This window comes from Oryctolagus cuniculus, chromosome X (genome assembly GCF_051225735.1).
Source record: "Oryctolagus cuniculus isolate XC-2025 breed Fujian yellow rabbit chromosome X, ASM5122573v1, whole genome shotgun sequence".
NCBI lineage: Eukaryota > Metazoa > Chordata > Mammalia > Lagomorpha > Leporidae > Oryctolagus > Oryctolagus cuniculus.
The window spans coordinates 33,952,533-33,969,110 of record NC_142888.1 but is presented as its reverse complement, the minus strand read 5'-3'; the positions used below and the strand labels follow the sequence as shown (position 1 = coordinate 33,969,110).

General features: G+C 43.8%; 1 protein-coding gene across 2 annotated transcripts in view; it reads right to left on the bottom strand.

The window, feature by feature from the left end:
* Window positions 1-958: 958 nt before the first annotated feature.
* PPP1R3F (protein phosphatase 1 regulatory subunit 3F) overlaps window positions 959-16,578 on the bottom strand; it is a 67,463-nt gene continuing 51,843 nt past the window's right edge. The window contains exon 4 of one of the 2 annotated variants that reach the window (XM_089324336.1): window positions 959-1,298. In XM_089324336.1, coding sequence (XP_089180462.1) covers window positions 1,257-1,298 — 42 coding nt within the window. In that variant the 3' untranslated portion in view covers window positions 959-1,256. The remainder of the gene's footprint in view (window positions 1,299-16,578) is intronic. The other variant, XM_089324337.1, reaches the window with a different exon arrangement.

Here is a 16,578-nt window from a genome sequence, read left to right as displayed (position 1 = left end):
CCACTACAGAAGTAGCTTCCCACAATGGGCCACTCCTAGAAGCTCAAAGTCCTTTTCCTTTATCTTGTCCCTGCTCTACAGATTGATTGTTGCTTTGATAGGATGCTGTGTAACCCCCATATCCTAACCCTCCATTTTGTAGTAGTCAGTTTTCTTTTGCTAATAACACAATACTATCTACTGAGTAACTCACAAAGAAGAGATGTTTCTTTATGGCTCATCGTTCTGGAGGTCCAAGGTCAAGATGCCACATCTGATGATGAGGTTCTTGCTGGCAGAATCCCATGGTAGCACAGGCATCACATGATGAGACACAGGGGAACACACATGGGTCTGTGTGTGCCCTGGTCTCTTTGTAAAAAATCACCAGGATTCAGTCATGGGGGCTCCACCCTGATGACCTTATCTGATCTTTTTTTAAAAAAGATTTATTTATTTATTTGAAGGCAGAGTTACAGAGAAGCAGAGGCGCGGGGGGGGGGGGGTCTTCCATCCGCTGGTTTACTCCCCGGCTGGCCACAACAGCCGGAGTTGCACCAGTCCGAAGCGAGGCGCTTCTTCTGGATCTCCCACGCAGGTGCAGGGGCCCAAGGACTTGAGCCATCTTCCACTGCTTTCCCGGGCCATAACAGAGAGCTGGATTGGAAGTGGAGCAGCTGGGACTCGAACTGGCACCCATATGGGATGCTGGCACTGCAGGCAAGGGCTTTACCCACTATACCACAGCACCGGCCCACTTATCTGATCTTAATCACCTCCCAAAGGCCCCACCTCTGAACACCAGAGTTAGATCAAGTTTACCCCCTCTTAATACCTTCCAATGGAAATTAACTTTCCACATGAGCTCTGAAGGGAGCAAACCATATTTAAACTATAGCACCTGCTTTTGAGTTCTTCATCACCTAGTCTTCCCATGTATACACACACAGTATGTTAATAAACACCTATTTGTTTTTCTTTTTAAAGTTTTTATTTTTTATTTAAAAACTTCATTCAAAAGACAGAGAGAGAGAGAGAGAGAGAGAGAGAGAGAGAGAGATCTTCCATCCACCGGTTCACTCCCCAAATGGATGCAATGGCCAACATGGGGCCAGGCAGCAGCCAGCAGCCAGGAGCTTCTTTCTGGTCTTCCATGTAGGGTCAGGGTCCCAAGGACTTGGGCCGTCTTCTGCTGATTTTCCCACGCCATTAGCGGGGAGCTGAATTGGAAGTGGAGCAGCCAGGTCAAGAACTGAGCCCCATATTGGAAGCTGGCATTACAGGCAGAGGCTTAATCCTCTATGCCACAACGCTGGCCCCTAAAATTTTTATTAACATAAAGAGAACAGATTTTATGTACAGTTTAAGAAGATAACCATACTTCTGTCCCTTTCCCCTCCCTCCCTCAGTCCCCCTTCTTACTTTTTCTCTTTTTTCTTCCAATTTATACAAAGACATAATTCTAATCCACTCTTTAGTCACAGGCCTAATTCACCACTATCCATAATATTCAACAAACAAAAAGTAGGAAGACCACACTTCCATAGGAGTATCAACTATGACTAAAACCAATAATCATATCACAAGAAGTCTGTTTCATTTGTATACATTTTGGATTCTATATTAACTGCCATATATCAGAGAAAACATGGTATTTGTCATTGTGGGACTGACTTATTTCACTAAACATAATGGTTCCCAGTTTCATGCATTTTGTTGCAAAAGACAGAATTTCATTCTTTTTTATGGCTGAGTAGTGTATATATTTTCTTTATCCAGTCTTCAGTTGATGGACATCTGGGTTGATTCCATATCTTAGCAATTGTGAATTGAACTGCAATAAACAGGGGGTGCAGATCATTCTTTCATATGCTGATTTATTTTCATTTAGGTAAATTCCCAGGAGTGGGCTGACTGGGTCATATGGTAGGTCTACATTCAGATTTCTGAGGTATCTCCATACTGTCTTCCACAGTGGCTGTACCAGTTTACATTCCCACCAACAGTGTATTAGGGTACCTTTTTCCTCACATCCTCACCAGCATTTGTTGTTTGTTGATTTTTATATGAAAGCCATTATAACTGGGGTGAGGTGAAACCTCATTGTGGTTTTGATTTGCATTTCCCTGATGGTTACTGATCCTGAACATTTTTTTCATGTGGCTGTTGGCCATTTGAATTTCATCTTTTGAAAAAAGCCTGTTCAAGCCCTTTGCCCATCTCTTAACTGGATTGTTTGTTTTGTGGTTGTGGAGTTTCTTGAGCTCTTTATAGAATCTGGATATTAATCCTTTATCAGTTTCATAGTTTGCACATATGTTCTATTCTGTTGCTTGCCTCTTAACTTTGTTAAATGTTCCTTTTGCAGTGCAGAAGCCACTTACCTTCATGCAATACCACTTGTCTATTTGATTGCCTGTGCTTCTGGGGTCTTTTCCAAGAAGTCTTTGCCTATGTCAATGTCCTGCACAATTTCCCCAATGTTTTCCTCTACTAAATTGAAGGTATTGGATCGTAAGTTTAGATCTTTGATCCACTGTGAGTAGATTTTTGTATAAAGTGTAAGGTAGGGGTCTTGTTATATACTTCTGCATGCATAGATCGAATTTTCCCAGCAGCATTTGTTGAAGAGACTTTCTTTTATCCAGGGATTGATATTAGCTCATTTATTAAGGATAAGTTTGTTGTAAATGTATGAATTAATTTCTGGGGTTTCTATTCTGTTCCATTGGTCTACAAATCTATTTTTGGCCAGTAACAGTCTGGTTTCATTATGTCTGCCCTACAATATGTCTTGAAATCTAATATTGTGATGTTTCTGGCTTTGTTTTTTGTTGCTTAACATTCCTTTAGCTATTCGGAGTATCTTGTGTCTCCATATGAATTTTAGCATTTTTTTTCTAGATATGAGAAGAATGTTCTTGGCATTTTCATTGGGAACACATTGAATTGCTTTAGGTAGTATGGACATTTTGATGATATTAATTCTTCCAATCCATGAACCTGGAAGAATTTTCCATTCTTTTGTGTCTTCTTCTATTTCATTCTTTGATGTTTTGTAATGTTCATTGTAGAGATCATTCACATCCTTGGTTAAATTTATTCAAAGTTATTTAAATTTTTGCAGCTATTGTGAATACTAATGATCTTATAAGTTCTTTCTCAGCCATGTAATTGTGTGTATATACAAAGGATATTGATTTTTCATGTTAATTTTATATCCTGCAACTTTACCAAATAGTAATAGTTTCTTAGTAGTCTTTTGGTTCCCCTATATATAGGATGATGTCATCTGCAAACAAGGATAATTTGAATTCCCCGTTTCCAATTTGTATCTCTTTGATTTCTTTTTCTTACATAATGGCTCTGGCTAAAACTTCCAGGACTATATTGAATGGCAATGGTGAAAGTGGACATCCTTGTCTGGTTCCAGATCTTAGTAAAATTACTTCCAATTTTTCCCCATTCAATATTATGCTGGCTGTGGATTTGACATATATTGCCTTGCTTGTGTTGAGAAATGTTCTTTCTACACAAGTTGCTTACGGTTTTCATCATGAAAGGATGTTGTATTTTATCAAATGCTTTATTTAATCTATTGAGATAATCATATGTTTTTATTGTTCAATTTCTTAATGTGAGGTTTCACATTTATTGATTTGTGTATGTTGAACCATCCCTGTATACCAGGGATAAATCCCATGTAGTCCCAGTGAATGACCATTCTGATGTGTTGTTGCATTCAATTAGCTAGTGTTCTGTTGAGAATTTTTGCATTGTGATCATCAGGAATATTGGTCTATAGTTCTCTTTCTCTGTTGTATCGTTTTCTAGTATAGGAATTAAGGTGATGCTGGCTTCTGTATCTTTTAATTGGAGAATTTAGACTATTTGCATTCAAGATTATTAGTGATAAGTAAAGACTTGTTCCTGCCTTTTTTTCATAAACATTCTTGTTGTATGCTTGGATTTCCTTTATACTTTTATTTGGAAATTTTCTGCCTTCACATTCTTTGATAATGATAGCTATCTTTCTCTGTTTCTGTGTCTATCGCATCCTTAAGTATCATATGTAAGGATGGACAGGTGGTGATAAATTCTTTCAATTTCTGTTTGTTTTAGAAGGTCTTTATTTCACCTTCCTTTATAAATGAGAGCTTTGCTGGATACAGAATTCTGGGTTGACAGTTTTTTGTTTTTTTTTTTTTTTTTAATTTTAGGACTTGGAGCATGTCTCTCCGTTTTTTCCTATTCTGTAGGGTTTGGTTTCTGATGATAAATCAGCTGTTAGTCTAATTGGAAATCCTCTGAAGATAATCTGGCAATTCTTGCATTCACATTTTAGAACATTTCCTTTAAGTTTTGCTTTTGAAACTTTGACTATAATGTATCGATCTTTTTTGATCAGGAGTTCTAGTGCTTCCTGAATTTTTATGTCCCCATATTTTTCCAAATTAGGGAAATTTTCTGCTATTATTTCACTGAATATGTCTTCTAATGCATTTTCTCTTTCCATACCTTCAGGAACTCCTAAGATATGTATGTTAGGTTGTTTGATAGTATCCCGTAAATCTCGAACATTATTTTCATTTTTTTCTAATTTCTTCTTTTTTTGTTCTGACTGAGATATTTCCAAAAATTTGTCTTCTAGCTCAGATATTCTTTCGTCTGCCTCACCAAGTCTGTTGTCAAAGCTTTCCTCTGTCTTTTTATTTGACATATTGAATTCTTCATTTCTAATATTTCAGTTTGATTTCCCTTCAAAATCTCTATTTCCCATCAAAAATTTTCAGCCATGTCATGTATGGATTTCTTTAACTCATGTATTTTTTCCTTTGTGCTTTTGAGTAATCTTATGATCATTTTTTTGAAATCCTTTTCAGCATTTCATCAATCTCTTCATCTTCACATGCTAATGTTGAAGTGTTGTTGTGTTCCTTTTGGGGAGCGATGTTGTCTTCCTTGTTCATGTTTCTTGTATTTCAAGGTTTATTTTTAGGCCTTTGTGGAACTACTTGTTGGTTTTTCTCCTCTGATGATTTTTATCTTTGAAAAATGCCTCTGTTGCTTAGTGGAGTGTCTACCCCTTCAGTGGATTTTCAGAGGCATGGGCTACATGGGGTCAGAGAGCTCTGGTCATTGCTCAAAGGTGGGACAAGAGTCCATAGGGACACCCCAGTTGGGCATGGCAGAGCTCTATTGAAGCAGGGAGGAGGGTATGGTCATGTTGGCTGGTATTATCACAGCCTCACCTCTTCTCTGCCAAGGGTGAGCCCACAGTGGCTGCACATCCCACCCACGCAGACACATGAACCACACAAAAGATCTCTGCATTCCTCATTGTGAGCACAGAGCCCTCTGCAATGACCCATTCCAAGCACTCAGGGAGCTCTGAGCCTCCAAAGCCAGACACAGTGATTGCCTGGAGACCCAGGTATACCCCATGCTCTATCATACAGTCACAGAATTCCCACGGTCATAGCACGCAGGGCTCCCACAGTCACAAGGGGCAGGGAATGTACTCTCAGCCCCACCAGCCTGTCCCATCAATGGAAAGAGCTGAGGCATTCTCAGAGCCAGCTGCCTGTCAGTGCTCCACCTTGACTGTTCGAATCCAGGTACCCATGATAGAGTGAGGGGATGGGAGCACCTCATAGGCCTAAGTGTGTACCCTGCCCCCTGTCAACCCTCCAGACCAGACTCAAAGTTAGTGGGGACTGTAGATTTATCCCTCCAGTAAAAGTCCCCAGTCGCATGCGTGCCACAGCAGCTTCTACTCGCCTTATTAAGATGGTGCTTCCTGGGGCTGAGGCTGTGGTGCAACAGGTTAAGCCACCACCTGCAGGGCTGGCATCCCATAGGGGCATCAGTTCGAGTACCAGTTGCACCACTTCACATCTGCTGCCTGCTAATGGCCTGGGAAAGCAGCCAAAGATGGCCCAAATCCTTGGGCCTCTGCCACCACCCATGTGGGAGACCCAGAAGAAGCTCCTGGCTCCTGGCTTGAACCTGGCCCAGCCCTGGTCATTGAGGCCATTTTTGTGACTGAACTAGCAGGTAGGAGATTTCTCTCTGTGTGTCTCCCCTTCTCTCTCTGTAAGTCTGACTTTCAAATAAATAAATCTTTGGGGAAAAATGATGCTTCCTCCCTGCTAGTCACCGGGTGCCTTGGAGGGGGATTTGAAGAAAGAAATGTGCTCTCCCTTCACAGGTTTAGGTGGGCACTCTGCGCCCCGCTAGCACTCCAGACTGGACTCAAAGTCAGTGTGGTCCGCAAGGTTCTCCCTCAGGCGGTATCACCAGTGATGTGAGCTACTGCAGACTCCTCTTACCTGGCCCTAAGAAGATGGCGACTCTTCCATGCCTGGCTGGGGAATCGCCAGCGGTGACCCTGCTTGCTGCGGCGTGTTTGTACTGTCCACGCTGCCCCAGCACGTCTCTCTTCTTTTTCTAGAATTTCCACTGCAGACGTCTCTACAACCCCCCTCCCCAGGAATGGAGTTCCTCCCCTTTTCTTCTGTTATCTTCCTGTGGTCAAAATCTGCACATCTTTTCCCTATTCAGCCATCTTGGATTCCCTTGTTTTTCACAGTCTGTCTTTCATCAGTGTGATTTATGTGGCTCCAGCCAAAGCATCTAAGATTGAGGCAGGGAGGGGGAGGCCGGAGTTTCCTTCCCCTACATTGCATTGCTGTAGGCTCCATACCAGCAGCACAGTCCTCAGCACAGATTCCTCAGGGGATATGCAAACAAACCTGAGGTCAGGTTTCACACAGATCTCTCACTGCCGCAAAACGATTCTCTCAGAAACTGGATACCCATGGAAGTGAAAACCAAGATCTAATGCCAGTTCAAATATTCAGGAGGGAGCTTAAGGTTTTTTTAACTTCCTCAGTGAAACTTACAGAGAACTACAATGTGATTCTCTATCATGTACCACGCATTTTCCCCTCAAGTGAAATTTTGTCATCTCTGAAATTCTCTATAATTTTGGGATTTTTTTTACTTATTTGTGATAATTTTGTGGCTTCAGTTGAATGAACTCACACTTCCCACGAGTAGTGTCTGTGGTGGAAATGTACCCTCAGCTCCAGCCCGGAGTGATCAAGGAGGACTCCCTTAAAGAAGTGTGTTATAAGTTGAACATCATTTGGCTCCCAAAATCCTCTAGGAGTTTAAACTCCAAAACCATAAATTAATGCTAAGAAGACTGGAGGCAATCCGATTACAGCATTTGGGAAGTGAGCCTACTAGGAGGTCCTTGAGTCATCAGGCTAGTTCTTACAAGAGGGTTGGTTATAAAATGGGAGTTGGGTCTAACCACTCTGCTTCCTGGCTCACCATGTGATCTCCCCCTACACACACTCCACATTGTCATCATTCAGTCACACCAGATAGCCAAACCGATGGGGCCCACCCAGTCTTGGACTGCGAACCTCCAAAACCATGAGCCAAAATAAACCTCCTTCCTTCTTAAGAAGCTTCACTAGGTATTTGACTATAGTGACAGAAAGTTGACTAATACAGGGTGACAGTGGAAAGAAGTGGTCATCAAAGAAGGATGTACTTTTCTCTAAAGGGAGGAGAGAACTTCTACTTTGCTTATGGCCTTGTCTAAACACTGACAGAGACTGTGGATTCATAAGGCTTCCATAGCCGTGGCAGCTCATATCAAGAGCCTCAGGTGGCTACTGATTTCATACATAAGAGTGTTAATTGTTAAATTAACAACAGGAGTCAGTGTGCACTTACTCCCCATGCAGAACTCTGTCCTCAATGAGTTGTATTATGAGAATTAATTGTAAAACCAGTTCTCAGTTTGCGTGTGTGTGTGTGTGCAAATCATTAAAATCCTTACTTAGTATAGAGTTGGTCTTCTGTGTACAAAGTTAATTGAAAATGAATCTTAATGGAGAATGGGACTGGAAAGGGGAGAGGGAGGAGGAAGAGAGGTGGGAGTGGGGGTGGGAGGGTGGGTATGGTGGGAAGAATCACTATATTCCTAAATTTGTACTTATGAAATTTGTACTCATTAAATAAAAGGTTTATTTGGGGGAAAATACAGGGTGACACTATTACTGAAAACCCCAAAGCTGGTTGGAGGAGTTGCTATAGGACCCCCAAAACTCAGTCCATTTGCCTGATGTACACAAGCCAATCACTGTCACTAGAGTGGTAGAAGAAAGCAGGTGTTTCTTATTAAGTGCAGAACAAGAAGCTAGAAGCTATCCCTTAATTCCCAGATTCCTTGAGAATTTGGGGCACAGGCTTTTACAAATTGAAGTTGGGGCTTAGAGATGCATATTTAACTCATGTCCAAGTTCCTAGCTGGTCTGATCATCCTGCAATTGGTCACTGATATCATGTTCTTTAGGGAATTTTTATGGTGGCAAAGGAGGCACCAGTCAATCTAGGGGCTATATTTAGGTGGTAGTTATATTTTGCTTGGAGCCTGAGGTTCAAGACTGAATATCAATATGTTATCCACTGGGGAGATAAATGACCTCATGAGTCTTGTGTTCAGGGACCTTGTAGGACTGGCTGCACCACTCACTCAATTCAGTGACCTAATATTAGTAAGAAGGTGATTTTCAATTATAAAAGCAGGGAAGGAAACTCTAAGCTAAGGGAGGGAGGTGGGAACACCATGGGAAACTAGGACCTGATGGTATCCAGCATCTGAATTCAAGACACTATACAGGGACTTGGTTTCAACAATGGAGCAGATACCAGAATGAAGTGACAAGGAAGCACTGCTACACCAGCATTGCTACAGGAATCTTCATTCTTTGTAGGAATGGAGTGCTCTTTTAGTATTTTTCTGTGTTTTATTTTTCTAAAGAAATCCTGTGCTTCTTGAAAATGAAAAATAAAGGAGGAAAATTAGAATTTTGAGCCATTAATGGTATTCTCAATTCAGCATACAAATTTGCTCTCAAACAGGAATGGTTGAATGGGATATATATTTATTTGAAATTATTTTGGTGAGGCATGTCTATATCATCTTAGTGATTTAGAGATTGTTGTGATTGTGCCTGATGCTTCTGTGAAAAGTGGGTTATTTACAAAATAAATCTTCCCAACCTGATCCAGCTGCTCATGTGAGGCTTAAACAGGAAAACACTGGAAGAACCATGTTAATGTCTTTGACTCCTCATTGCCATTTATTTTTTAAAGATTTATTTTATTTATTTGAAAGACAGAGTTACAGAGAGAGGTAGAGACAGAGAGAGAGGTTGTCCATCCACTGGTTCACTCCTCAATTAGCTGCAACAGCTGGAGCTGTGCCAATCCGAAGCCAGGAACCAGGAGCTTCCTCCAGGTCTCCCACGTGGGTGCAGGGACCCAAGGACTTGGGCCAAATTCCACTGCTTTCCCAGGCCATAGCAGAGAGCTGGATCGGAAGTGGAACAGCTGGGACTAGAACCAGCGCCCATATGGGATGCCGTTGCTTCAGGCCAGGGACTTAACCCACAGTGCCACAGCACCGGCCCCTCCTCATTGCCCTTTTGTTGTTGTTGTTTGTTTTGTTTTTGACAGGCAGAGTGGACAGTGAGAGAGAGAGACAGAGAGAAAGGTCTTCCTTTTTGCCGTTGGTTCACCCTCCAATGGTCGCGGCCGGCGCGCTGCGGCCGGCACACCGTGCTGATCCGAAGGCAGGAGCCAGGTGCTTCTCCTGGTCTCCCATGGGGTGTAGGGCCCAAGCACTTGGGCCATCCTCCACTGCACTCCCGGGCCATAGCAGAGAGCTGGCCTGGAAGAGGGGCAACCGGGACAGAATCCGGCGCCCTGACCGGGACTAGAACCCGGTGTGCCGGCACTGCTAGGCGGAGGATTAGCCTAGTGAGCCGCGGTGCCGGCCTTCCTCATTGCCCTTTATAAACCATGGGGGATCCCTTTCCTTTACCCGCTTTAGGTTCTATGGCTGGGGTCTTGCAGATCAAACTGAAAAAAGTGCATATTAACAGGAGAAAAATTTGTTTAGCTGAATACTTATGCTCAGGAGTTTCACAAAGAAATGAGACTGAGGGAGGCAGCCAGATGGTTGAGATATATATACCATCTTAGGCTAACAGAGAAAAAGGAGGGGGAGCTTCTTGGTATGGGAAGCAGATTATGAGAAAAGGGAAGAGAGGAAATGTGTAGTTAGTAAAAGTTGTGTTATTATGCAGATAAAAGATAAAAGTCTGTCAGGTGAGTTGTCTCTAGGACCAGCGCTGTGGCGTTGTGGGTGAAGCCACCACTTGCCTTGCTGGCATCCCATATGGGCACTGGTTCAAGTCCCAGCTACTCCACTTCCCATCCAGTTCTCTGCTATGGGCTGGGAAAGCAGTGGACAATGGCCCAAGTCCTTGAATCCCTGCACCCATGTGGGAGACCCAGAAGAAGCTCCTGGCTTCTGGCTTCGGATGAGCCCAGCTCCGGCAGTTGTGGCTATTTGGGGAGTGAACCAGTGGATGGAAGACCTCTCTCTCTCTCTCTCTCTCTCTCTCTCTCTCATTCTAAGTTGTCCATGACCAACTGCTATGGCAAGAGCTATGGTTCATCCCACAAATCTCCCTCTTTGAAGTTACCCTTCAGTCCACCAAAATTTTGGACATGCAGCTCCTCGACCCCATGTGAAATAAATCCATGTGGCACAAGGGGTAGACTTTGCAGACGTAAACATGTGCCACTCAAGTCCTTTTCAAGTAAATCTGCCTCAGCTTCAGAGAACTACCTGCCTGAGGTCACACCATTCCCAGGACAGCCCACGAGCAATGACGGAGCCAGGTTGAGCAGAATAAAGGCCCTGGTCCAAAACAAGATGCTCTCATCGGCAATACTTACTGCAACGGATTGAGTATTTGTGTCCCTCCATGCCTGCCAGATTCCTATGTTGAAACCCTAATCCGGCCGGTGCCACGGCTCACTAGGCTAAATCCTCCACCTTGCAGCGCCGGCACACCGGGTTCTAGTCCCGGTCAGGGCGCCAGATTCTATCCCGGTTGCCCCTCTTCCAGGCTAGCTCTCTGCTATGGCCCGGGAGTGCAGTGGAGGATGGCCCAAGTGCTTGGGCCCTGCACCCCACGGGAGACCAGGATAAGTACCTGGCTCCTGCCATCAGATCGGCATGGTGCGCCTGCCACGGAGGCCATTGGGGGGTGAACCAATGGCAAAGGAAGACCTTTCTCTCTGTCTCTCTCTGTCAAAAAAAAAAAGAGAGAGAAACCCTAATCCCAATGTGACAGTGCTAGAAGGCCAGGCCTATTGGAGATATGAGGTCATGAGGACAGAGCCCCCATGAATGGGATTGGTACCCTTGAACGAAGCCAGGGAACATGTTAGCTCTCTTTCTGCCACGTGAAGATACAACGAGAAGTCAACAGTCAGCAACCCAGAAGAGGGCCCTCACAAGAACTCGGCCATGCTGGCACCTTGATCTTGGACTTCCACCCTCCAGAAGAGTGAGAAATAAGTACAAGTTGAGAATCCCTAATCTGAAATTCCGAATTCCAAAATGCTCCAAAATCCAAAATATAATTCAGTGTCCATATGATGTCACAAGAGGAAAATTCCACACTGGACCTCATGTGACAGTTCCCAGTCAAAATACAGGCACACTAAAAACATTGTATACAGTTACCTTCAAGGGGCCAGCAATATGGTGCAGAGGGTTAAGTCGCCACTTGCAATGCCAGCGTCCCATATTGGAGTGCCCATTCGAATACTAGCTGCTATGTTTCTGATCCAGCTCTCTGTTAATGAGCCTGGGAAGACAGAGACCTGGATGGAGTTCTTGGCTCCCGACTTTGGCCTAGCCCAGCCCTGGCTGTTGTGGCTCTTTGAGGAATGAACCAGTGGATGGAAGATCTCTTTCTGTCTCTTCCCCTTCTCTGTATTTCAAATAAATAAATAAACTCTTCTTTTAAGATTTATTTATTTATCAAAAATCAGACTTACAGAGGTGGGGGGGGGGTGACTACAACGGCCAGGGCTGGGCCAGGCCAAAGCCAAGAGCCAGGAGAATCACCTGAGTTTGCCATGTGGGTGCAGGGGCCCCTTATGTTCTCTTGATGTCGCTGTTAAATTCTAATTGAAAACAGCTGAGTTTTATTAGGAGCTATGAATTATTTAAATATGTGCTTATTTTCAAACATTTGAATAATCACATTGTAACAATAATCAAATTTGGTCTATACTATGTCATGATGTTAAGGAATCTTATTTCAAGCAGATATTTTGGATTTTGAGCCTTCTTGGCATCCTTGACAGGCATTCAAAAAATCAAAAATCAAAGTTTCAAAGAATTTGGACTCTGAAATTTCCAGTAAATTTTGGACTTCGGTTTTTCCAGTTTGGGCCCAACTGGAAAAAATCGAAGAACATATATATTTCTCTCATCTTGTAGAGACACCAACTAATCAGGCTATTTGGACAATATTAGAAGTACTGTCAAGATGTGAAGAGGTGCTAAATTTTAAGTTTCTATAATATAAAATGGTATCGATACAAATGTCTGAGAATTAAAAAGTCTAATGATCTTGTGATGGTTATCTTAATGAGAAAGACCCAGAGGCCTAAAAGGGTTAAATGCTTTGTAAACTCCTACAGGTGCTTTCAAAAATACTGTATGAAGTAAGCAAGTGCCTCTTGTTGGTTAATGAGTTTATAATTTTAAACATGGCAACTTAAAGTCTTTTGTCATCCACAGTTTTATATATCAGATTTGCTGCTCATAAAACTAAAACATTGTTGGTTCTGTGTTTAGCTGTCCTCCTATAGGTTCCGATGGACTTTTTCCAGCCACTTCTATTGTATTCAGTACTTTGGGATGGCTCTGTAAACAGATGAAACCAATAAATTTAAACTGATAAAATTAATCAAAGATACAATTTGATTCATGTGACCTGGACCTCTGTTTTAGATGTTTTAAACTTTTTGGTAGAAAGAAACTAGGAACAGTTTATATGCTTGTGCTTGAATTTGCTGGTTAAACAAGCTACACCATTTTAGATATTTAAGAGATGTTTCCAAATGCATGTATTCTTAAAATTTATAGAAGGCATTGGACTTTCTGGTAAATGTTTTCCTAAGTTGTCATTTAATGGTTGAAACTGTTCGCTACATTTTCATTTGATATTGCTATTGTCAGTAAGCGATCTGGGCCTGGCTCCCTCATTTCTCTAGTCTAAGCCTGACTTGTTCTTTCATTTATCTATTATCTTCAAGGTAGGAAACTAATTCTATTCTGAAGGACTCTCCAAGATGCACAATTTGATTTTTAGATCTTATAAAGGAGATGGCTAACATTTTTCTGTAATAGCATAGCCAAAATGAAAGCTTAAATTATAATTTCATAGCTAGATTTACTTCGCCATCAGCAAAGTAAACAGTAAACAGGGAAAACCTCCCTTTCAGACCAAAGGGAAAGAAAGTTTTAAAGTGGGAACACAGTTTTCCTTATGGGCATGTCTACTTCAGAAACACCACTACAGAACATGCCTGTGACTATAGATTTCTAGTTTAGGCCACAAAGATTAGAGATGGGACTTGAGCACCCCCTTGACTTGCATCCTCTGGTCTAACAAAAATCAGGAGGAAAAGAAAGCCAGGCATCAGGAATGTAAAGATAGGTGGCAGCCTATTAAAGGCAGCTCTGTACAGTGATCTGCCCTCAAGGAGACCCAACAGGCCAGTCCACTGCAGTGGCTTTCAGTGTGGTAAGCCTGGGCTTCAGCAGAAGTCAGCTTATGAAGATCCCTGGCAGCTCTGCCAGCCAAGAGTTGCATCACTAGAAATGGACCTGCCCTGGAGTCGAAGGACGCCCAGGTCAGAGCCACAGATCTTGCTGGCTCCAAGCTGAAAAGTTCTTCACTCGGCCCAGCTCCCAAGGTGACCACTGCTGCTGAGGGGACAGCCAAGTAGGGTCAGTAACATTGCAGGCAGCACTGTAAATTTCCTGCTAGAGTTGCCACCTGCCTTTACCTGGCCAGCTCTCCTCCCAGGCCAGGTAGGTAACGGAAGTCAACAGGGTGCCTTCCCCAAGAAGGTTCACACCTCCCTTAGGATGTACCCTATGTGAAGAGATAGATAGGCCTGGGCCTCTTAACTTACAAGACCTAAAGCCCACCAGATTATTATCAAGCCCCTCTGTCAGTTTCTATTTGCCTCTCAATCAGAGAACTTATTCGTGGCTTAGATAGCACCTTTCTTAGTTCCTCTAATAATGACTCTGTCCTTTGTTCTAGACCCTGTCTAGCCTACTTGGGTCTCATTCCTTTGTAATCATAACCTCTACTCTAACATCAATGGCTCTACTCCCAACTTGTGTGTACTGATGGTCCTCTCCTTCACTTAATGTTGTATGATTGTTCAGAATTTCTCTACAGACAAACCCCTCTACCTGCAAAAGTTGAGTGGCCTTTCTCCTGGTCTTGGCTGGGATCAGATTTAAACCACGTCCATCAAACAATCCTCACAAGGGTCCAGAGACCCCTCCTCATTTCCTCTCCTCTATGAAATCCTCTCATTACCTGGTTAATGCCACTCTTAGGATCATTGGTTGCTATTCTCACCCTGACTTGTATACTACAGTGTCTGTTTAAGTGTTTACAGCAGGTTATAATGGAACGAACCAAGGCCTTCAGCAACCAGGTGGTCAACCAAATGCTGCTACAGGGATATACTCGGCTCTCCACTGAGGAGACAGCAGCTTGAGACATCACCCCATGCCAGTAAACCTCATCATCCCCAATCAGCAGGAAGTAGCCAGAGACTCATCATCGCCCCCTTTCCTATCATCAAAAGGTCGGGATGGTAGCTTTGGTATCTGCAAGGAGAGAAGGCCTACACTTCCGGGAATGGAGAGTCCCTACCCACACTTCCAGGGAAGAAAAGTCCTCGCCAAGGTCCCCATGGGTGCCTAAAGGTCAACCAATGAGGCTCGAACCTGCCTCAACCTTTAACCCCCACGCCCTGTATCTATAAAAGGAGTCCTCCCAACCTCTGACACGCGACTTCCCTGGCCCCTGCTCTGTTGGGACCGGGGAACCTCACCTGGGAGCGGAATCCCAATAAAAGCTTGTGAATTAATTGATTCATTTGCCTGGGAAGATTTGTTATGCACCGGACACCTTGCAATTAGGTGTTTATTAAATGAATGGCTCCTTCGACAGAGAAATTGCACTTCTTAGAAAGAGTCCTAAAAAACAAACTCTTGGGACTGGCGCTGTGGCATAGCAAGTAAAGCCTCTGCCTGCAGTGCTGGCATCCCACATGGGCGCTGGTTCAAGTCCCAGCTGCTCCACTTCCAATCGAGCTCTCTGCTATGGCCTGGGAAAGCAGTGGAAGATGGTCCAAGTCCTTGGGCCCCTGCACCCATGTGGGAGATCCGGAAGAAGCTCCTGGCTCCTGGCTTCGGATCGGTGCAGCTCTGGCAGTTGCAGCCATCTGGAAGACCTCTCTCTCTCTCTCTCTCTCTCTCTCTCTCTCTGCCTCTCCTTCTCTCTCTGTGTAACTCTGACTTTCAAATAAATCTTTTTTTTTGCCAATGTTAAATACAGGTTTATTTAAGACATTGCATTTTCCACTTAGATACAGTGCTTATAAAGTGCAATGTTATTTCTTTTCCCTGTGCACATGTTCCATATTCAAGTATTGAGAATGCCCAGTAATTTACTATAGCAGCTGAACTTTAAAACTGCCACAGAATTTGCTACAAATTTGGGTCCTTCCATAATGGGATTGGCTTAATCAACCTCTTCAATGGTGGGCCCTGAGGAAGCACCACCAGATGGAGGAGCTCCCCCACCAGGGAAGCCCCCAGGCATGCCCCCTGCACTCTGGTACAGCTTGGTGATGATTGGGTTGCAGACTTTCTCCAGTTCTTTCTGCTGATGTTCAAATTCTTCCTTTTCTGCAGTCTGGTTCTTATCCAGCCAGTTGATGATTTCGTTGCATTTGTCAAGAATCTTCTGTTTATCCTCGTCTCAAATAAATCTTTAAAAAAAAAAACTCTTGCTCACGTACACAGAGATGGGTGCACAAGGAGGAACCTGGTTGGGGTCTTCTGCCTAGAGTGGGGTAGTGTTGAGGCTAAATGCCAAAGCCCAGAAGCATGGCAGTAGGGGAACTCCCTGTGCTAACCCTACCCTGGTTCCTTCCAGGGTCCCTTCCCTGTCCCCACAGACCTAGCCTTGTTATCCCATCTCATGGGGAATCACCAAGACTCCTCGCTCAGGAACTCCACCCGAACCCCCAGCCCTAGAGGATCTGCCTTGAATCCCCTAAATTGCGGCTACATCCTGCAGAGACTTTACATTCTGCCCTAACAGGGACATTGTGACAGAGCCCTGGGGGTGGGGGCGGGAGGGAAGTCTGTCCTGCACTTCAGGGAAGAGGGAAGGTCATGAGGGCATTCTGTGCTGAGTGAGAGCTTACAAATGGGAATGAGAGAGTGTAACTGACTCAGAGACTTGCACTGGTGGGAGGGGGTCAAGGGCCTCTTGGATTAGAAAGGGTAGCCAACGGGGATAGGGATTTGAGGACAGATGAGGGGAGATGCACAGAAGTCCTGGTCCAGACACTTGTGTCATTCTACTCAGCCGCCCAAACCCT